This window comes from Cynoglossus semilaevis, chromosome 7 (genome assembly GCF_000523025.1).
Source record: "Cynoglossus semilaevis isolate Cse_v1.0 chromosome 7, Cse_v1.0, whole genome shotgun sequence".
NCBI lineage: Eukaryota > Metazoa > Chordata > Actinopteri > Pleuronectiformes > Cynoglossidae > Cynoglossus > Cynoglossus semilaevis.
The window spans coordinates 568467-592332 of NC_024313.1; the positions used below are offsets into that span (position 1 = coordinate 568467).

General features: G+C 39.0%; 1 protein-coding gene across 1 annotated transcript in view; it reads right to left on the minus strand.

Moving 5' to 3' along the window:
• The window catches only part of epha7 (eph receptor A7), an 84998-nt gene that overhangs the window by 5108 nt on the left and 56024 nt on the right, over positions 1 to 23866 (minus strand). Inside the window, 12 exon segments of the mRNA XM_025056823.1 lie at positions 1344 to 1499; positions 2332 to 2525; positions 4963 to 5112; positions 6457 to 6644; positions 6647 to 6659; positions 6809 to 6870; positions 7303 to 7488; positions 7975 to 8100; positions 11206 to 11261; positions 12682 to 12790; positions 16018 to 16186; positions 17105 to 17229. Of these exon segments, the coding sequence (XP_024912591.1) occupies positions 1344 to 1499; positions 2332 to 2525; positions 4963 to 5112; positions 6457 to 6644; positions 6647 to 6659; positions 6809 to 6870; positions 7303 to 7488; positions 7975 to 8100; positions 11206 to 11261; positions 12682 to 12790; positions 16018 to 16186; positions 17105 to 17229 (1534 nt within the window).

Genomic DNA, 23866 nt, shown 5'->3' on the forward strand with positions numbered 1-23866 from the left:
TCTATCTCTCTATCCATCTATCTATCTCTCTATCCATCTTTCTCTCTATCTATCTCTCTATCTCTCTATATAGCTCAAAAACAAAAACTTACTCAATGGAATTTTTTTCAGTACATTGTACATTGGTCAGTGAGAATATTTTGTGAAAAATACATTCATTGTTAACGTAAAAACAATTCGAAAAGCAATCAAATATAGTGCTATAAAGTATATAGTTTTCCATGTTTATGTTTTTTGCCAGTGAAGGTGTTGATGTCATGTGGCTGAGAAGCCTGTCGGTCATATGGTTCCCATGATGATGGTATGGTCGAAGTGTGTGTGTGTGTGTGTGTGTGTGTTTGGAGCCAGAGCGAGCAAGAGAGAGAGAAGTTACGAGTGATCTGTGTGGAATATTACGGCTTGTTTTAAGCTGATTAAATGTCGCGTAAAAGTGATTGGCAGTATCACTATTCTGTGTCGAGGGACACCATGATATTTTTAACAGATTAGACGCTAATATATTGACGATGCACCATCTGTGAATTATCTGTGTCAATTTCCGATGTTCATCCCTAATAACAACCGTATTTACAAATGGAATTGTTAACTGCAAATTTTTTTTACACAAACTGCTGTGCAAATGAAACTAATACAATTGCAATTTTTGGGTCACATTTCTAGAATTCCCCCCCCAAAAAAAAACTCAAATTTTTTTTTCATCTAAAAACACTAAATAAACAATATGCAATATATTTCTGTTACTGCTGGTCATGAACAAATCACAACTCAAAATGATTACCGAAACAGAAAGGTACAAAAAAGGGTGAGAGTAAAACTGTATGAGTCAGGGCGGTGTGTTTTTTGTACGAAATTATTATGCTTTCGTTAATATTTGGTAATACGGCAGTTTAAACCTAATTTTTATTTCTTATATATATATAATATATATACAGTATATATATTTATAAGTATACAATATATACATATATAAATATACATAAATATACATACAAATATATATATTTATAAATATGAAATGTATACATATAAATACACATATAATTATGTATATGCACATATATATGTACATATATGTATATATACATATACATATATAAATATATACATCTTTTTACTCATTCAATAATTATGATAATTATGATTAAATATGTTTGACCCAGATATATAGAACATATCTGCGTATCAGGGTAACTACAATCACAGACAACTGGGGTTATATATAAAAATATATAAATACTCCGACTGGGTCCGGGTGAAAAATGTGCGAGTACGACTCACAAGCATGGCCTGAAATAATGTTCTCTAGTGATGTTTGAATCCAGCAGGGCTTCGCGTCTACTCACTCGATTGACATCCTGGCCACAGATTCCAGGGAAGTGTAACCAGCTGCTGTGAAGTTGTCTCTGTATCGTTCCATCTTGATGGCTTCCAGCCACTCTCCCACCGAGCGGAAAGCAGTGAAGTCTGGTGTGCTCTGATCTAACAGTGGACTAATTGGTCTGCGGGATGAGCACAAGGAGATGTTTACCGCGTGTGTGTTTGAACAGGAAACGGTTAGCGACGAGCAAACAGGAGGCGAGATAAAGCACTGACCAACGTCAGGCGACGGCGCGGAAAAGTGAAACAAACAAACAAAAAAAGCCAAACAAACAAAAAACAAACATAAAAAAGATCATTTTCAATTTTTTTCTTACGTGTTTTTTTTAAATCAGGATATGTAGTGAGTGCAGCCCAGCAGTTGTAAAAAAGCTTTTTTTAACATGCTTGAACCCCAGGGTTTCGATTTCACCTCAGGAAAGTATGTCCTGACTACAAATAGATTTCATTTGACAGGCGTCACAGTCAGGTCTGAAGTCCCTGCTGCACTTTAAAGTACCAGGAACTCATTATAGAGATTGATTTAAAAGCCCTGCTATTCACCATAAAGCCATGGAAGCTGCTTTGGGGTATCGATCCTCGGGGATTTATCTGTCATCTGTGAACTAGAGACTAAATCATTCACTGGACACTTTGGTTCATCCCTTTAAGGCCTTTCAAAATATATATGCATATATATATATATATATATATGTGTATATATATGTATATATATATATATATATATATACACATATATATATACATATATATACACATATATATATACATATATATACACATATATATATACATATATATATATATATATATATGTATATATATATGTATATGTATATATATATATATATATATATATGTGTATATATATGTATATATATATATATATATATATGTAGTATATAGTATATATGTATAAAACCACACTAAACAAAGAGTTTTTTTTTCTCTCACCTGGTACACGTTCCCACTGGTGTTTTCAAGGTGTTGGGGTTACGGATCATCTTATCGAGGATTCCGACTATCTGGTCAAATTTGGGACGCTCTGCGCGGTCTTTCTGCCAGCAGTCCAGCATCAGCTGATGCAGCCCTGGTGGACAGTCCATGGGGGCGGGAAGACGGTAACCCTCCTCAATAGCCTTTATGACCTGAGGAATGAATGAAAACACAGAATTTTTTTAATTCTCATCCCTCTATCGTTTAATATTAACCTCAAGTCTCCGACTTTTTTATATTATTATTCTGCACTATTCACCAATAAAAACGGGTGCGAAAAACATCCATCTACTGTGCCTGCTGTAATTTTTTCTCTCTGTTCAAGCAATTAATTCGGAACAGTAAATTCTTCCCGATTAATCCCGATTTATTACAACCACAATTACGTGTGATTAACAGTGATTATTCCGCATCTACCCTGGGATTTATCAAATTAAAAATTGGGATCGATGAAGTTCATAAAATAACGATCAACACAATAGCTAGCCTTATTAATTCTAAATCATGACTTCAATTGTCACCATTTTGGACACATCTGAAACCTGGATCCTCAAAGCGTCACCCTTGACCTCGAATCTTAACGCCAACATTTAAATTCGACTATCCGAAGGTGAAACACTCATTAACTTTAATCCAACACACCAGTGTTGGAGCGTAGGTTTTTTTTTTACAAACTGAAATTGAAAACCGAATTGGTTCGCACCCTTAATGTAGCTCCCCTGACGAGAGCAACTTGAGCAAAGTTTCCTTTTCCACCGCAACACCACCCGGATAGTAAGCGCTACATGTCAACACCTCTTTCTAACCCAGTGAGGCTGCCCAAACTTTTAATTGAATCAAACCCTGTTGAAGTCACCGTTCCTGTTCTTCCTACCAGACAGACTCAGAGGTACTGATTTGAAGCCCACTCTCTCAGTGGGAAGTGTCCGTTCATTTTGGAGAATTGCATGCGAGTTCTCCGTAACCATGGTTTTTATTCAGACTTTTGGTAGCTCTCCTCATCTGAAGGTTCACTGAAAGTTCATTACTGCATTACAATTGTAGGTACAGCAGGTTGTAGTACACTTTTATATCGGTGTACAGCCGGGATGCTGTGCCCGTTTCGGCGCACTTGGTATTCATGAGCGATCCTGTCAGGACAACTCATACACGAGCGAGTCACGAGGGGGGGAAAAAGGGGTGTCAAAACATTGAAAACTGTTGTAGAAAATGCAAATAATGTTCTTCCGACACCCTCAGAGGATGTTTGCTGACGTCTTGACAATGCGCAAAAAAAAAAAAAAAAATATCCGACATTGATGTCTGTCAAGTCTTCCAGTGGCAAAACTCTGCATACGCCATCGGAGTACCCAAGACGTCTTGTTTAGCATTTTAACTTGTGATTGTTCTATTGGCAGGCCGCTGCTTTGGAACCGCCGCAGAATCTTAATCATCTTAAGCCTTGATCCCGTGGGCACTGAACATCGTATAGATCTCCTTCCAACCATCAATCTAAATGTGTAAACTGTCCGACAATAAGGACAAGCTCCAACTCCTCTGCTGCGTTTCGAGTCAATAAAACTACCGACGGACAGTTTCGCAGTACGGCTATATTCAGACGTTAGTGGTTCTTGGAGTGGATGCCGTCTGATTACGGGCTTCTACTCTCGGTTATATGAATGTACGCCAGCGGTTTTCAACCTCGGGGTCGTGAGCCCACGTAGGGTCGCATGGAATACGACTGGGATCGGCCTGACATTGATTTAACTGTATTCTTTCATATTCATGAATATAAATTGAGTTCAAATAATGTATTTAAATAATAATATAACGCATAAATATATGTAAACAAATATATTAAATATATAAATATATAATATATATATATATATATATATATGTATTTATATAACAAGTCAAAATAGGTTAGGAACCACTGATGTGCAATAACCAGCAATGTGTTTTATTTGTAGTCTGATTAATCATATATGTCTGTCAATTAATCATGACCAAAAATTCACCTTGTCAATCAAAATTCTAAATATGACAAAAATGCATTTTGTACATTGCTGGAACAAAGGTAAAAATACAGCAGGTAGATGTTCTTATGTGTGACTGATCCAAATGATGGAATTATAAATATGGAGAAATTTCAAGAAAAATATTCAAAAGTACAACATTAAAATTCTGCTTCAAATAGTTGCCGGACCTGATGGTAATTGCTTCCAAACTTTTGGTGAAGCCTCATAATCGGGACACAAAGCTGGGCATCCGACCTCGACTTGAACCCCGTTCTCCCGCACGCCGGTGATTGAGGTGGTATTTTAAGCTTGAAGTTTTCAAGCAGTGTGTGTAAATGACCAAATGTGAATTCACAGAGTGTGTGTCATCCTGCCCACGCGTTAAATATTTTAATTGGATTAATTTTACATATTAATTAAAGGCGATTAATGGGTTAATTTTGACAGCCTTAATTATTATATACACATTTTTTTTTTTAATTAAGGCAGAAAATGTGCAGTTGTTACATCCCGAAATGACCGACTATTTAAAAATAAAAATGACTTCCAGCTACGCATCCATGTTATGTACGACGCAGCAGTAACTCACATCTTGGTTGGACATGTCCCAGTAAGGCCGTTCTCCGTAGGACATCACCTCCCACATCACAATACCGTAACTCCAGACGTCGCTGGCCGAGGTGAATTTACGGTACTGGATAGCTTCTGGCGCGGTCCACCGAACAGGGATTTTCCCGCCCTGTTCAGTAAAATGCATGTCAGTGGCTGAAGCAAAGATCATATTCACTACATGCCGCTTCTTGGCCTAAAAAAAAAATGAATCGGAGAAGAGTGTTTCACATAAGGGAGTCTAAACAGAATTGAAACACACATAACAAACTTCTGTGACGGGGTGTCAAACATATGGCCCGCAGGCCAAAACTGGCCTGCTAGGGTGTTTAATCTGGCCCACTTGATGAATTTGGTAAATTAAAAAAAATACACAAACACTTAATATTCAGGATATCTTTTTTGGGGTAAAAATATTATTATTTAATTCAATATGAATACATTATAAAATTACATCTAATTTTGTTGTATGCGTCCCTTAAAACCATGAGTTTGACACCCCCGTTCTACGATTTAAGACGACGGCTTTACAATAATCACAGACACTACTATTTCTTGTACCTGTTGTAAAACATTTTGAGCAGCTATTTATGGTTGTTTATAAGTATTGGAATTTGTTTTGTTTCTAAAGAAATGTATCATTTAAAGTGAACCAAAATTTAACTTCTGCCAATAGATTTTTTTTTTTTTCATCCGATGAGGAAAATTGATATCATTTATTTTTTTTTATTGTGCCGACAGCAGGCACTTAGCCACTACTTATCCAAATGATTGATGACTTTCCGGTTCAATAAAAGAGTCATTAATATTATGAAAAAAAAAAATGCCACCAAATGTGTCGACAGTGTCCTTATGCATTTAAATAAGTCTTAGTTGGCCAAAGTGTGAGTGTCTTCTTGCAGGACCGGAGAAAAATTATGGTATATATTCAGTCCTTCCAACTCCCTAAATTTAGCCCAAGATCTGCTTTCCGAGCATGACTCACCATTTCAGAAACACTGAAGTAAGAGCTTTCTCTCAGTATATTTTCTTTTTTTTTTGGGAAGCAACTGTACAATAAAATATATGAAATATATAATAAATATATTTTGTAAATTTCCCGAGATACAAACATTTAAAACGATACTTAGGGTGTGCATTGACAAAAATCTAACAATACGATACGTATCGCGATACAGTGTTAACAATGCGATATATTGCGATACTATAGGCGCAACGATATATTGAGTATTTTTAAGCAAATATATCGGCATATTGACATTTTCTCATTAAAAAAAAAATTGAAGTCTTCGCAGTTCTACTAATTATATTATTATAGGTAGCAACATGTAGCTAAAGAGAAGACTCTTGAACTAGCGCGTCTATATTATCGTATATTCCACACTCTTATCTCATACAATTTACATGCCTCAGAGCAGTAAGGCATTCCTTGACTCGGACTTAGAGAGAGAGAAAAAAAAAGAAAAACACTCACAGTTGTTGTATAGACAGCCTCCGGATCGTCGTCGATGACTCTCGACAGGCCAAAGTCCGATACTTTACACACAAGGTTGCTGTTGACGAGTACGTTCCGTGCAGCCAGATCTCGATGGACGTATCCCATGTCGGAGAGATACCTCATTCCTGCTGCACTTCCCCGCAGCATTCCCCCCAACTGGCTGACTGACCATCATGTTTCTGAAAAAAAAAAAAAATCAGACATCTTGGCCGAGGGAAGTGAAGGACATAAATCTGGCGCAGCTCCAACACGAGATTTTTTTTTTTTTTCCGACGTGCAGACACTACGTTATATCTGCTTTCTCGTTTGCTCTGAAGTTTGTACTCACCCTAAGGAATTCGTCTAACGAACCGTTCTCCATGTACTCGATGACAATCATGACTGGTTTTCCTGGAGGAGAAATAAAGGCGGGAACAATAAAGAGAGACATGATTAACTGATACCTTTTTTGTTTTCCTCCAAAAGTACATATTACGACTAAATAAACTGCGACCAAAACTTATTTTTAGCCACGTCTCTTACGTTGGCTTTTAATTAAAAGTCACCATCTGCTTCTTTTATTACGGTGCCTAAATTGGAAAATGTTAAACAGGGAGTGCGGATAATTTAATCAGATATAATGCCACTCCAAGTCAACGTTCTAAAGTCTAAATATTTTAAAATGCTCCAATCGCTCCAATCATATTAAATTTGGCCTTTTTATATTATATTTTATTGTTGTGTTCGTGGTTTTGTCCTTTGCCAAGGCAGTAGACTATTTTATTTTTTATCTTCGGTGAGTAGAATAAGAACAGAATCATCAGCCATAGCGCTAGCATTTACCTCTGGTCACAACACCTTCCAAATGAACCACATTGGGATGGTCGAACTGGCCCATGATGCTGGCCTCGCACAAGAAGTCTCGCCTCTGCTTCTCCGTGTAGCCCACCTTGAGCGTTTTGATCGCGACGGACACGTCGCGTTTCCCGGGCAGCTTTAGCCGCCCACTGCACACTTCCCCGAACTCTCCTGTAAAAGGGGGGCGGGGAGGTAAAATCACTTTTGAGTGTTGGTGTAGTGTGTTCAAGAGATATATATAAAAAAAAAAATCAAGCGCTTCAAGATGACGAGTGTATTATTAGCATTTTGAGACAAAGGAGCCTCGCTGCGGTGGAATACAAATTGGAGTGTGACATTGTGTAACACTCCGGGGAGTGTAACAGAGACCTATAATAAGACATGCAAAAGAAGCACGGATACTGTCATTGACCGCTTCTGTGGCAGCGATTTCTCAGCATGAGGAATCCGAGAGGCCGCCTTGTTCAGATGTACATTAATTGCGATGAACCCGTCCCCCCCCCCCCCCACCACTCCTCCTCTTGCACAGCCGCAAGCGAGCAGGAGCATACAAGCTGTGTCCCTACTCAAGGTGTAAATATTTGGCTGTCAGTTTGATATATGAGAGAGTGAAGTGACTCAAACAGCAAGAGCTGAGAGACGCAAGCAGAAGCTCACCTGCTCCAATCACCCGCTCGATTTTAATGCAGGACGCGTCCAGCTCCTTGGCAAATTGATGGACAGCCCTGTTCGGATCCTCATAGGTTTCGGGGTCAATGTAGGTTTTGGTGCCTGGAAATTTAACTGTAGAAACGTAAGAGGATTACTGTTACGATTAAATATGCACACTGTGCAGCGCAGCAGGCACTTGACAGGCGAACGATTACAAGGAGCAGCAGGGTTCGCTGGGAGCTGCTGAACGGTAAGAGGCCGGTGTCGGCAGAGCGTTCATGTAAGAGAATTCACACAAACAAAACAAAAAAATGCAAAAATTTGAATAACCTGTTGGTTACTTTTCACTTGTGTGCAGCTAAAGCAGCACATAAAAAAACCTATCAATTTTAATGAACAATGTAATTTCATTTTTACTACATCTGTTAAAACCAATGGAAAGTATGAACGTTTTCTAAAGAAAAATCCCATTTCCTGCCTGCGAATGCTCACGAATCTGACTACTGCCGATTGTTTTCACAAAAATTAGGCTTTCTGAGTTTGAAGGTTGATGCAGAAACATGATCAGCATCTTATTAAAGCTTCATAATGAGGTTCGAAGAAGCAGAAACAAACAAGTAGTCAGAGAATTGGATAGATACGGCTGTAAGCATATCTTTATATATATGTATATATTTACATATATATGCACATATACATATATAGATATACAAACACACACATATATAGGTATATATACATACATATAAATAGATACAGTATATGTATATATATTTAAATATATATGCATATATATGAGTTTATAAGAAATTATGAGTATATCATATATTGAATATATAAAAGTTTTTTTTGTAAAAGTATGTATATCACAGTAAAAAACTGTTATGCTGCTCAATACATCAACACATCTGTTAAAACTAATGGAAAGTATATTTACATATATACACATATACATATATAAATATAAATATATGCACACATGTATAAGTATATATACACATATATACATACATACATATATACATACATATATACATACACACACATACATATATATGTATATATACATACATACATACATATATATATTTTCTTTGGGTTGAACAAACTTCTACACAAAGAGAAGAACACCAGTTCGAAAAGTGCCCCAAAAGATTAGCGAAAAACTCTATGATGCACTGTAAGGTGACCGTGAAGCACATACACAGTGTGACGACAATATATAGAGTACGAAAGCTAAGAAGGAATATTTTTGCCACAATGGACTGAGACAAGAGCGAGCTCGACTGGAAACCTTTTTTTTTTTTTTATATATATATATATATATTCTCCATATACAGTATGGACATTTAGACCCATATATGCTTTGCCCATAAGGCATGTCAGCGGTCTGATAGGAGGTGTCTTACTCTCGCCACTTCCTCGCTGCTGTGCGGCAAATGAATATGTGTCTACAGTATATGTTTAGCGCGCTCATGCCATCGGGCTTCTGCCTCCCCTGGCAGCCTCCTGTCATTTGATATTGCATTGCAGATCTCTACAATGAGCTCATCATTCTCTTGTTTATGTTTACGACCTGTTTTTTTTTTCACTTTCTTCTACTGTTTTTATTTCGTTATGTGACTAAGGTTGATCGGTCAGACACTTACGTACCAGTTGCCAACCTGGGTTTTTTTCTCGGCTCTAGATGCACACTCTGTGTGACACCAATGACCCTTTGTTTCCAAATCAGCAGTTTGCCTACAGCATGGATCATTACAGCTCCATTCGGGAAAGCTACATCTCCAGGGGCATCATTAGGGGCAGTATGTGTGTGTGTGTGTGTTTTTTTTTTTTAAATCCCATCGTAGTGAAAGGAGGTACCCAGAAGCGGTGAACGCATAAACTCGACAACTCTCCAAAGCCATCTAAGTTATGGCTCTAATGCGCTAGTTTGTTTGTTTTTTTCCCTCATGGGTCAGCCTTTTACTGCCTCACTGACAGCTGTCATCACCGTGCCCTTGTAGTTTCCTGACTACTTCATCTACACATGGCGAAACCGGCGAAGCAGCACATGTCCGCCTGATTCTTCCCAGATTTGGCTTAAGTCGGACGAGCAAGGATACGACAAGTTACGCCTGCACATTCTAATGGGTCTTAGGATCAGCTGGCTTTGGTTAGGAACACGTCGGAATCGAAATTTAAGTCGCTTGAAAAATTTTAAATCTTGAGATTAAATAATATTACATGAACATTAGAGCAATGCCCCACATAAACAGCTGACGCCTCTTATGATGTCATGTATCTTCAGCAGAGGAAAAAAAAACTTTATTTTTTCATGTTTAACCTGGTTAAATTTCTAACAGGGAAATGTAAAAAATATATTCGAATTGTTTATTGCTCCGTATTTTCCGCACTTTTTTATGGCTGGGTGTGCGACTTATACTCAGGTGCGACTTATATATTAAAATATATAATTTCACATGTTTGTTATTTTCACACTGACAGCCGCTAGAGGGCACTCTAGGCTTGTGTACCAGTATATGCCACTCCTGTATCGCTGGAAATTTACATGTTCGTTATTTTCACACTGACAGCCACTAGAGGGCACTCTAGCTAGTTGGTGCGACGCAAACTCCAGAGCGACTTATATACATTTTTTTTTTTTTGTCTTCATTGTGCATTTTTTGGCTGGTGCGACTTATACTCCAGAGCGACTTATAGTCCGGAAAATACGGTACTAATAATAAAGATGGCTCGTTCAGAAACTCTGGATCGGTATCAGTCATTTCAGGATCGAACATGGGAAAAAAACACAACTATAGCCCGTCTGATCCAATACCTAAGCCCGAATGCTTAACCTAGCTACCTGCTACATACGGTAAACGGTAACATCGCCTCAGCAACAGCAGCCCGCTTCATGCTGAAGCAAATTGATATCAAGTGACAAATGCACATATATTCTGATATATTTCATCGAAAAAAAACCAAACTCTTATTTTATTATTCAAAGCAGCCTATTTAAAGTGATGTTTAACATCTTTCTTGCCCTGATTCTGAAGCTTTGCTACTGCTCTGCGACCGCTCATGTCGGCACTATTAAACGTGTACAGTAAAATAGATAGCGGTACAAAATTGTACTAAACAGGTGGCCATTACAAAGATACCTTGACTGTGTATACCACACACTCCTGCCGGCTTAAAAAACATTTGTAAATGTAAGGTAGTTTGTTCGTGATGAAAAATGGGGATACTCACACTGAAAGTAGAGCTCTTCGTCTCCCTCCTGATCTGCTTTGCTGTACCCACAGTGTCTGCACCACGAAGGGGGGTGGGGAGGGTGAGAGGGTGGGAGGGGGAGACAGAGAATCAACTGATTAGTGCAGGGGGAAATAAATGCCCCAAATTACACGAATCTTAACGCTGCAACTGACTCCGCGGAAGACAAATCTCTTGACACTCGGCTAGCGGCCCGCTAGCCCCATAACATCAACATGCTCAAGGTTCCCTCAAGCAGGTGGTGAGCTACAAGTTATGCATGTGCTCAGCTACTGGGTGGAGAAAAAAAAAAGAAACAGTTTGCAGCGGGTCCCAATTGTTTATGCCGCAATCTTTAATTCTCTTTTTTTTTTGGCAGGTTCTGTAATTTCTTACTTTTATTAGCATACAGTATTTTTAAGCCTGATATAGACGAGTCGCGGTTACAGTTGTTCACCTGTTTTTTCGAATAAATTATTCTTGTTTATTTTAAGGCGGGTTGTTTTTTACATTGTAAACAGGTTTTTCTGTATGTAGAATTACGGGATTTTTTTTTCAAACAACAACAATTTTGACTTTTTTTTTTCATTTTTCTTTGAAATTACATAGTTATCATTCAATGTATGTCATCTTGTCAAATAGTTACACTGAATAGCTATTTTTTTTCTATTCGCTGCTACCTTTAATTGACATTAAAATAAAAAATTTTAAGGCATCTCAGTGTTTCAAATGTATGCATTTTTTTTATTTGATAGATTGAATAGATTCAACTCATTATGGCCAATTACAGCATCATTAGCTTGTACATTAAATGTGTGCTCATTCGTTTACGCTGCTGGCTGTTTATCACTATGTAGCTCTGGAATTAGCCTGCTATTAGTAGAAAAGTTGTTTTTACTCGTGGGACACGGGGACGTGAGTAATGGTTGCTTACAGGAAAAAACCCAACTTTTTTTAGATTCATATATTTCTTAAGAACTAATTAATATTAGATATAAAGATATAAAATTAAAACCATGTCTACGACTGTTTAAAAGCACCAATGCTAATGCTAATTGTGCTAACTGTACTTGAACAAACACAGATGAAACATGTGAGTTGATGATGATTGTGACATCGGGCTGGGCACTTAGCAACATACTTTCCGTCTCACTCAAGGGTTTCTCATACACGGTTACAAACAAGGGATGTTGTTATAAATAATGAGGAGCAAGTTTCCCTAGCTATGCAGTTGTTGCCTTACAATCAAATTTTTTTGGCTTCGTGCTGGAGAGTGGAAACGAAGAAAAAAAAAAAAAAAAAAAAAAAGTGTATCAAAATCCATTAGCACGGCATGCCATGAGATGATGGGTGCACTTGTGCGCGTATGTGCACGTGACAACTCCGCAGATGCGGAGGCCTGTGAGTGACAGAGAGGCTAATTGACAAGCGCAGACTCACAGGAGCGGAGAGTCAATGGGGCCCGCGAGAGCGTACCTTCTCCCGATGATGAAGCCGAACACCATGAACACCAGGATGATGGTCCCTGCCACGGCCACCACCGCTATGATGATGACGGGGTTCTGCTCGCTGGAGACGATCGCGGCTGGCCGACGCACAGAGACACACGGACAGACAGGGAGAGAGAAACACACAGATGTACGCGTGAACTTGTGCACATCAAAAGATCAGGACCGGCGGTACATAATTGAGCCAGCGTTGAGAGTGATAGCCCAACCCGGCTCCTTTTTCTCTTTCTTCTCTCTTATGTGAGGGGAATAATGAGGATGAGGAGGGGGGGGAGGAGGGACTTTTTCTATTTTTGAGTTGTCCTTATACACACGGCTCTACTGTTTCAGAAAGTGGGCTTAATAGTCCCGGATGACATCAGCAATGCCCTTCATCTCGAACAAAGATACAGTGAGTGTTGGATGGTTTTTTTTTCTTCTATTCGTAGCTCTCGAATTGCTCAGATTGTTTGCCCGTGACACACGGACGATTGACACGCCAAGAAACTGCAGCGAATACTTCGATGCAAAGTCGATCCTTACGCTTTTAACACATATCTTGAGATCACAGAACACATAAAGAGAAGATAATGATTTTTTTTTGTTTGTTTTATGGGAGTGAAAGGGAGGAAACACCAAACATTTGATCAGCTGTTACTCACTCAACCTTTATTACTTCACCAACTGTCTACTTTTGAAGGAAGTTATTCGACTCTGACATCGTACACTCACAGCCATTATAAACACTGTAAAACCGAAGCTTGGTCATAGCCTCGTAGGTACAGTATGTTTTCAAAGTTTACATTTACCAAGTAAGTACGTTTTTGAGCAAAGAGCTAACTTGGGAGCACATGGTGGCAGAGTTGGTAATGCTCTTACCTTAGCAAAACAAAAAGGAAGTGTAATTTAACCATAGCTTAGCATAGCCTAGCATAGACCTGGGCAAACTTTTTTGCCACAATTGTCCTAAAATTGAAGAAACAAAAAGGAAGTGTCATTTAACCATAGCCTAGCATAGACGTAGGCAAACTTTTTGCCACAATTGTCCTAAAATTGAACAGGGGTGGGCGGGTCAGGAGCAGATAGATGGAGCGTTTGTGTGAACTAAGATAAATGACATGTAAAGGCTAAAACGCTAAAATGATTTTGTCACTATCTCTGCCATCTATTGGGGAATAATGGGTATTGCAGGTAAAAGTTGTGGCAGAAGTTAAATATTTAATTTGGAAAAATTTGGTGGACCGGATTAAAAAGCTGAACGGGCCACCTCCGGCCCCCGGGCCTTAGTTTGCCCATGCCTGGCCTAGCAAGACGATTGCCAGATTGCTCTAGTTCGCATTTTCTCCCTATATGTGTGTACTGCTTTTAATGGAAACTTTTTTTCTCACACATTTCAAAAACATTTTTTGATCAATTTAAATAGACCACAGATAGAGGTGTGACCTTAAACGGATGTAAAGAAACGTCCAGGGTGTAGCTTACCCCTCATGCTAACGTTAGCTTCAGCTCCTCAGCAACCCCAAAAGGCAAATATAATAAAAGTTAACAAAAAAAAAGTTTAAATTTAGAAACACTGCTCTACAAAGAAATATTTTACCACAACTACAAGTGGATAAAAATGTATGATAGTTAGTATTTTTAAATAAAGAAAGTTTGTTAACCAATATATTACATAAACAACAATCTGCCACTGAGGTGAGTTTGCTTAAGCATTGATGGCTGATGAGCTGCAGCTGGTGAACCAGGTGAAGAACGTGATGCTGATTAGTGGGGAGGAGCTGACATCGCAGAGGTATTTTTTTTCCTGTCTGTTGCTATTGCGCTCATCAGTAATAACACCTAACAGCGACATTTGTGCCGTGTTCATTACATTCTTAAAGTCTTACGGGCCAAGTAGAACCAGCTGAGGTTGGATTAGCATCGCTTCTAGCCTAGAAAGTATGAGAAAATGTTCAAAGTTAAATAATTTCTTGAGTTTGATGAACAAATGTAAATGATAACGCTACAGTCTATAGCTTCATGGACTTTTCCATGCCAAGCCGTCCAGAAGAGCGCTAGCTTCTGGCTCGGGATCCACTTTGCTAACACAGACAATGCTATGAAATATATAACTAAACACCAAGTTTAAGAATGTATTTTCTTACTTTTATTCACTGTTTAATAATTATTGCATTTGTTTTTTAGCCTTAGAAAAATGTTAATTAACATGCGCAAGCTAGCTATACGCTAGCAAAGCAGCTTGATGACTGGCTGGGTCTATACAGATTAAGATGTCACCATGCTGAAGCTGCGGCTGTCACAAGAGGTGCGTTCAAAAAACCATCAGAAACTTTCGACGATTACGGCGGTTTACTCGTTTGTACGGTTCAGGCTAAATTGATATTGAAAAAATATATTTTTAAATCTTCCCTCCAATTTTCCAGGATCCCCTTGCAACCCCCTAGTGATAAAAGTTTTATGTAGCAGTTTCACATAGCTGTCATAAGAAAATACCCATGTTTTTACATCATCAGTTGAATAGGAATTCATATAGCACCAACCATTAGAAGTCTCGTGAGGCTACGCTACTTCGTTGCGTCTTAAAATCTTTACCTTGACATTTGTCAGCATTACGTCAAAGGAGCTTGCGCTCACTTTGGTTTACACTCAGACTAATTTCCCCGGGCTGTTACCGTAATAAGCACAGATATTAACAGGTTGTACATAAACTAGAGCTACAGGGAACATGTTTTGTACAATCACGGGCTGATTAGCTGCCACAGCGAGGGGCAGACACAAACGGAGGGGACAACATAAAACCATGAGCGGGACCAATAAACATTAGTGTGATGCTTTTGACGCCAGTTTGGCAAATTGTTTTTTATTTCTATCACCTTGAAGAGAAGTATCAGATCACTAAATTTTAGAAATTGAGGGTGTCACAAGGACCTTTTCTTTACTGCCGTTTTTGCTCAAAGGGTGTTGAGGTCCCTTAAGAACTGACAAAAAAAAAAAACAATATAATCATAACTTGTGTTTATCCTTTTTGTTTTTATGTAAACAATAATAGTATATTATATATTTATCATCATATATTCATAGTAATTGAAATATAATTTTACAAAAAAATATCCTGAACATGAAGTGTTTTTATTTTCAAAAATCATCAAGTGGGCCGGATTGAATTGCCTAGTGGCCTGTTTTTTGCCCCCGGGCCATATGTTTGACACCCCTGATTTAAACAGTTTTTTTTTACTTTTTTTTACTAAGAAATTAAAAGCATTGCCACACACTGTGTTACCACCTCAGCTAACACCTCAGTACGAAATGTCCCGCGTGTTCATACCTGTGGCTTCTTCTTTAGTAGTTATCTCCATCCTGGGGCTATAGGTCCCGTAACCTGCCTGAGTGAAAGCCCGAATCTGGAACACGTATGCCGTGCTGGGCTTCAGATTGTTCACGGTGGCAGAGTTGGACTTGGATCTGACTGTGGAATATATTCGTTCTTTTTGATCCTGTAAAAAAAAACAGGAAAGAAAAAAGGAATTTATAGAAGAGCTAATAATTGAAATGTATACCATGGTTCTAATGGTAATGGTAATGCATAAAGATTTGTTAGCATTTTAATTTATAGTTTGTCTTTGATACCTAGCAAAAAAAACAAAAAAAACAAAATAATGCTAACAGTCCTATTATTAGCTACACCCGCTACTCAGCAAATACAGAAACGTCAACATCCATCAAAGAAGATATTCGGATGCACGGGCATGTACTTGTGTACTTTGTTGTTGAACTCTAAATGTTCTTTTTTTTTCTTCTTTCAGCTGGCAGCACAAAGGCATTCCCAATATATGTGTAGTTGTTGTTGTCCAATTTTCCACTTTTACAGCTGGGCGGGCTACAGTCACAGTATGCGACACAGGAGACCGAATTTGTCAGTGCACTATGCATGAGAGAGGCCGTGGCTACCGGGACTGGCATGGCTGCTCTGAAACCGAGCTCTTGATTTTCTGGGGGGGTTAACATTTTCTACATTAAACCTTTGCTGTAAAACAGCTGAAGCATTTGTACTTGAAACACACAAGGAAGCAGTGTTTTTTTCTGCTCCCAGTGTGGGAGGGGAAAGGAAATGGGAGGGCGTATAGCAGTGACAGATTGCTAATTCTGGCACTGCAGCAGCCGTGAGTGGTGTGTGTGTTAATGCGTGTGGGGGTGACTATAGCGAGAACTATAGCACGATTAAAATCTTATGAGCCTCTCATTAATTATTGCAATTAGGGGACAAAGGTACTTGCAGAATCCTCCACTCGCAGCAGCAGTGGAGGCAGGCGGAATGTAAAATGAAGCATCTGTAAAACTGAATGTGAGTAGTGAGAATAAAAGTACAAAAAAAAAATGTTTTTACTGGAAGGAGAAAGGAAATACATACTCACTTTTTCATAATATTTGATTTCATATTCTGTGATGACACCGTTGGGTTGTTGCGGCTCTTGCCAGGAGAGCTGAATGCTGCGCTGCTGCACTTTTTCCTTGATGACCTCACTGACCTGGGATGGAGCTGTTTAGAGAAGAACATGTCAGTAAGCGAAGGGCAAACACTTGCGCGCACACGAACACGAGCACACAAAACGCGGGCAGCCACGAGTCAGCCACGCTCCTGACTCCTCCACTGCTCAGAGACTCTCACGAGCGCATGAATATTCATGCTATGCTACTTAATGTTTACATGAGTGAAATTTCAATTACAGTGCACACAACGGATGTCGCATTGCCTTAGCCTGCGGGAAAACGCCAGCATGTAAATTAGAAATGACTATTGAGTGCAATTCATGTCAACATTTCTGGAGATCAAGCAGGCCCTTTGATAGGGTTTTTGAAAACCCTCTGACATCAACCTATGCACTCCAATATAAGACTCTTTGAATGGATTATTCTAAGTGTCTGGCTGCCAGATAGGGCAGGATAGCACACCTTAACTTGACTAACAATTTGGGTTGGGAGTTTTGTTTTTTAGCTGTTAATATGTACAGGTACATTTTTGGAGTGCGCTTAACAGCCTTGTCTGTGTACTTTATTTTTTGGACTATAAGTCGCTCCGGAGTAAAGGTCGCACCAGCCAAAAAATGCATAATGAAGAACAAAAAAAAAACACAGATAAGTTGTTGCGGAGTATAAGTCGCACCAGTGCCATCTAGCGGCTGTCAGTGTGAAAATAACGAACATGTACATTTTTAGTGGTACAGGAGTAGCAGATACTGCTAAACAAGCCTAGAGTGCCCTCTAGTGGCTGTCAGTGTGAAAATAACAAACATGTGAAATTATATATTTATATATTTATTATGTACTGTAAGTCGCAAACCCAGCCAAAGGATGAAAAAAAGTGTGACTTATAGTCTGGGAAAAAGAAGTAAAATATTTTACATCACTATCTCAGCACATTTATATATTGAATATATACATATATTTATTTGAACAGGTTTAGGTCTTTAGTGGCCCACACTTGGTATCCAAATATAGGGAAAATGGATCACATCACATTCAAACTACCTTCCAAATGTTCCTCCGAGGGAAATTTCGGTGCAAAAAAACTTAATCTGGCCTGACTAAAACTCAACTTTTTAAGTCCGACTGAATCCTAGATGACCAATGATGATGATCCAAGTCTGTTTTTTGTGTTGTTGTATGTAGGCTAGGTTAACTCAGCTATGTGATCTGGACCTAGTCGGACTAATTCAGGGAGCACCGCTTGGAACATTGTCAAAAATGTCCATATTTAACAATGTCCTTCCATAGAAATGAGCACCTGCTTGCGTCAGTTTTGATCAACATGATTGTCAACGGCAATGATATTAAATCATCTGTAAAAAAAAAATGTCCGTCTTTATTAAATTACATGTAACGACTGGTCCTTAAAAACACAGCAAAACATTTAGTGGCGCGGATGTGTCCAGTAAATGATCTGTAATCGTGGTTGCTTTTTTTTGTATGACTTCAATTACCCTCGTATTATTATCATAATTATAATTACCGACATTAAAACAGCAGTATTCCTAAAGATGAACAACGGCTGTTTGGGTTACTAAACCTTGTTGAAAATGTTCACACTGTACTGTCAAAAAAGGATTCATAAACAAAGACAAGTAGCTTCAAAAGCAAATATATGCATAAATATATACATATAAAAATCATTTAATTAGATAGATTTTTTTGGTTTATTTATATATCAGGTTTATATCAGTGCTGGTTATTATTTGTCCACTCAGCTAGATGTGGATACACAATAGTACTACTGTATAAGCTGACTTATGTAGACAAACTATGTGGCAGTAGAGTGTGTTCAAAACGCTGCAAAGCGAACAAGAGATACAATCGTTGTTTTGAAAGTTGACACCAACCAACCGGAGACAAAGCTTTTCCAAAATGGACAAAAGCTGCTGGAGCAATGATGTGTCAGCAGTGCGCTCATCGATCCATTGGGAGCGAATTTATGTACCCTTTGCACGTCCTGACCCGAGGTGGTTTCGAGATGGTATGCTACTAATAACCCCAGCTGGATTAAAATCTCATGAAGTAATGCTGAAAGGGGCGGTAAACCCAGAGACCTTGTCAAAAACGTACTACTGCCACAAGCCTCTTCACATCCCACAACCATCTTAATCAATGAAACAATACGATCTTTTTTATACAAAGATGGTCTGTCAATCCTCAAGTTTAGGAAAGACGGACAAATTTCGGAGCAGCCCAGATGGACTAGTGGAGACTAGTGATAAGTTGTGTGAAAGATTGGACAGTAAGGTAAGAGGAAAGGATACAGTATTTACCAGAATGTTTAGCAAAATCAGGATAATGGTTTGAAGGGTTTACTGTTGAGGTAAGAGATGAGGGCAGGCAGTTAATCAGAAAGTTCAGGGAATGAGTGGGGAGTGAGTGAGGGCAGGTTCGAGGGGGATGAAGTGCGGAAAATCCGTTGTTGTCGGGATGACGTGGATATATGGAGGTGTTAAGGACGGAGTGCGGTGAACTCTTTGACCCCGGTGTTTAACTTAATCCTGGGCACTGAGAGATGCCGAATGAATGGAGAGAGTGTTTACTGGTACCGATTTTCAAGAACGGGGCGCTACGCAGCATTGCAGATGCTACAACTGCATACTTGTTCAGCCACATAATGGAATATTCAAGAAAAGTACTACAGATGGCAATTTCTGCTTTGGCAGTGTTGGTAGAAAAGTTCTGACAAGAACGACTTGAACTGTGTTTTTGTGGGTTCAAAAAGCCTAGGGAAGAACTCGGGTACTGGATGAGAATGTCAGGAGTGGCAGAGAAGTACATGAGTTTGGTGGAGGACATGTTAAAGGCCAATTAGACAGTGGTTAGGTGTGTTGTCAGAGTAACTGATGGATAAAAGGTAGTGGTGGGATTAGATCAGGGATCAGCGCCGTGCTTTTGTTTGCAGATGACACTGTAATATGTGGTAAGAGCAGGAAGCAGGAGGAACAAAACCTAGACAGATGGAAGTTTTGTTTTGGAGCAAAGAAGAATGAAGGTTAGAAGGAGCAAGAAATACATAGACTTTTATCTCTAATACATATTAGAGATAAAAGTTTGAGATAGTTTGGCCGTACTGAGAGATGGTGGACACTTTGGATCAAGGATGTAAGAGATAGAGTTGCTCGGCGAGGGGTCAAGAGTGAAACGCAAGAGAGGATTTATTGATGTAGTAATGGAGGACATGGAGATGGTTGGTGTAAAAGTACAGACGGCAGTGGACAGGGTGAGGTGAAGGCAGGTGATCTGTGCGGTGAAAAGAGCAACTGAAAAAAAGAAGAAGAAGGTCTGTCGAATGCTCGAGTATTTATCTTTCATACAAATCCAAACAAATGCCACAGAAATAGAACTTTTCCTTCCAGTATAAAAATCTGGTTTGGGTTTACTAAAACTAAATGTTGCGTCTTGTCTGTGTCTACGGCTTCAGTCTGACATTTGCCTTAATGTCCTGCAGATGTGTTCTTTCTCTTGAAGAATTTGTTTTGTTTTTTTAAATGGCATGTCTTCATATAAAAGGAGAAATGATCTGTAGTCAAAAATGGCCTTCTGGTGTTATTACATCACAACACTACGAAGTCAAAGGTGCGCTCCGTAGCAATTCAGTGTTGAACTTAAGTGTCCAACTCATAAAGTTGAAGGGCTCACCAGAGGCTCGTCATAATTTATGTAGCACTGCCTGTGAATTCCTAACTTCATTGCCCCGGTACAAGACAACCTACAGAGAGCAGAAATACTTCAATTTCCACCATGCAAGACTGGTTGAGCTGACATATTTTTTTGTAGCTTTTGAATATTGGATATTGAAATACGCTAGTAGGGTCTATAAGTGGACCCCTGAAATAATATATCCCATCTGTTGTTTTCTACACTGCAGCATAAACGAATGCTTGGGAGGCTTCATCATTGCTTTAAAAGCTGTTTAAGAGAATGCTAAGGAAGGCATTTGTGCATTTACTTTTGTAATAAATAAAATGTGCAGTGACCCTGAAACGCTCCTCCTTTAACGTTAAATGATCCAGAAACTAGTCTGCAACACGCTCGGCATTTGAATACCTTATGAATATATTAGGTAGTTCTTTTTTTTTTTTTTAATATACTTTTCTTTCACTCAGCTGGCTGATTTGTCTCCAAGGTGAAAAATCAGCGAGATGGTAGGTCATTACATGAGCGTTATTGTCTGCCTCCGCGCTCGCCTCACCACCCATGCCGGTTTGTTAAACGCACAAATGAGTTGGTGCTATTTTCACAATGCACTTGTGTACGTCAACGCCTACAGAACCATCTGTGTTTTAAACTTTATTTGCTCTCTTAAGGATTTTAAACGTATCTATTTTATTGCAAGACGAAATACAGGTAAACGATATGGGTGTAATTTTAATCGGGGCTGTCAAAAAATTTAAAAAAATTTGGAGTTGGATTTATTATTTAAAAATAATGCCACAAAGGGTATTTTCTTTTGTCGAGCAACAAACTAGTCCAACATGTAATACATTTTGCTGTAGGAAATGACTATGTCTCCCAATAGCAATTGGTCATCTGAAATTTAAGGCAAATTTCATGTCAACTCAGCTGGGCTATTAAAGCTGAAATTCCTACGAGAGCGCTGGTATGCTTGACTGTGAGAAAGCAAAAGGTGTGAATATGTATGTTAATATCTCAGAATAAGATGAGCCCTCGTACCTATGAGGGAAATAACCCTCCTTATGTCCCTACACTGAAGTACATGTACATGTACTTCTCTTTCACTAAGTATTCATTTTTTCACATTAGCACATCAAAATTCTCCATTTTAATCGAATTGATCAATTGAATAATCAATCAGTACGATCAATCCTCTGAGAAGGAATTTGTTGTTTTAAATATGTTTTCAGTCATTGATGATACATTTTAAACAAATAAATCTGCTTCCTTTTCCGACACAAAACCGACTGCGGCCTTTCTACAAACCCTCGTTTCAAAGTAAACATTTTTACTGTGCCAATGTGAATGTAAAAGTATTTCCTTTCCTTCGAGGTTTTGCAATCCCAACAATGAACTGACATTGTTTGCTAACAAATCGTGACACTTGGCTCGGAGAATATAAGGACCTCTTTATGTTTATGCAAAGCAGCCTAAGTAGAGGATGAAGTCCCTTCTCTACAGTACGTGGCAGGAAGACCGTGAGTGGTCCGCATGTGCAGGGTTCAAAGGTGACTTCTTCTCTGAAAGCAATTAGCCAGGTGTGACTTGAAGGCGTACAGCTTGGGATCTTTCATGTTCTATAGGGCTGACAGCAGCAGAGGTGATGGGATGGTTATTCAGAACCCCCCCCGTATATGAGATGCTTTCGATGCTGACAGCTAAACACGGCTTTCAAACCCCTTCAACAATCCCTCATTATTTTCCAGTTGAAGGACCTTACTATGTTATATTTTCATAAATCCTCCAGATGGGCGCAGAAATTCCTTTTCTCTTTTTTTTTTTTCCTCCGGCTTCTTTTCCCCTTTGAGCAACGCTGTGGTCTGACGAACAAACGTTTCGGTGGGTTTGTGTTTGGAAATAAAGACGGAACATTAGTTGTCCTTCAGAATTTCGGCAGATTCCATCCTTTCCTGAATTCATCTAGGCCTGTTATGTTTTTTTTTCCCCTCCCCTCGCCCACATATTCTTTTTGGCGTGCAATATGCTAAGCGGATCGGCTACGCAACGTAAATATAGCCCCCTGTGCATCGATGCAGTCAGCGGGAAGAATCACAGTAGAACGTGAGGAAAGAAAAAGTGTGAACCATGCTAAAAACCATGCTACACTGACATGCAAGCAAAAAGACACCCCCTCCACTTGACCCCCTCCCTCCCCCAACCTCCCAAAATGCCTTTTGACAGTGTCTGTATTGGAACCTCCCTCTCTATAACGCCCATTCATTACTTAGACAATGCTATTTGGTCATACAACAGAAGCAGAAACCATTGGTCAGCCGTGTTGCACAGTAGTTACGCTGGCGAGGACTTATTTAAGAAACACTCTGGGTTTTTTTTTTCTGTGTCAATGCCCAAATTAGGGAGTAGGGCTGGCAGGCTATCATCAGCGGTTCACAGCAAACTCCCTGATTTCTCCGAGTTAGCCGGAATCTTCTGTGCCATATTTATTTTCCTCATGTAGGGCACAGATAATGTCTTTTCTATTTTGCAATGGGCTAAATTTACATAATCATACACCAGCAGTGGTGGAATGACATGCCTGTTCACACTCAGCACAAAAGACATCTTGGGGTAACAGATTAACACAGTGTACATAGCACACAGGTCTGAATACACCACTCTAGCAAACCCATACAGGATGACACTATTTGTGTTTTAGATGGAAATAATCATTTAAAGCTACCAGTACTGGTAGTACTGATAAGTGCAGAACTACCAAATTTATCAGTGAAAGCAGTCAGATTATAATCGAAGGACACTAGCGGGGACATTATGAGGAGAAATGTTTCCAGTTGTACTTATTTAGTTAGTCAAATACACTACTTTTTTTTAAAAATTGTTGTTGTTTTTAAATATTTATTCCACAATATATGAACCGTTGCACTAGGAGAGTCGTTTTTATTTGAAGATCGTAGAAAAAAATGTCGTAAAGTTTGGTCAATTGGCAAATTCTACTTATGCAACTACCATTA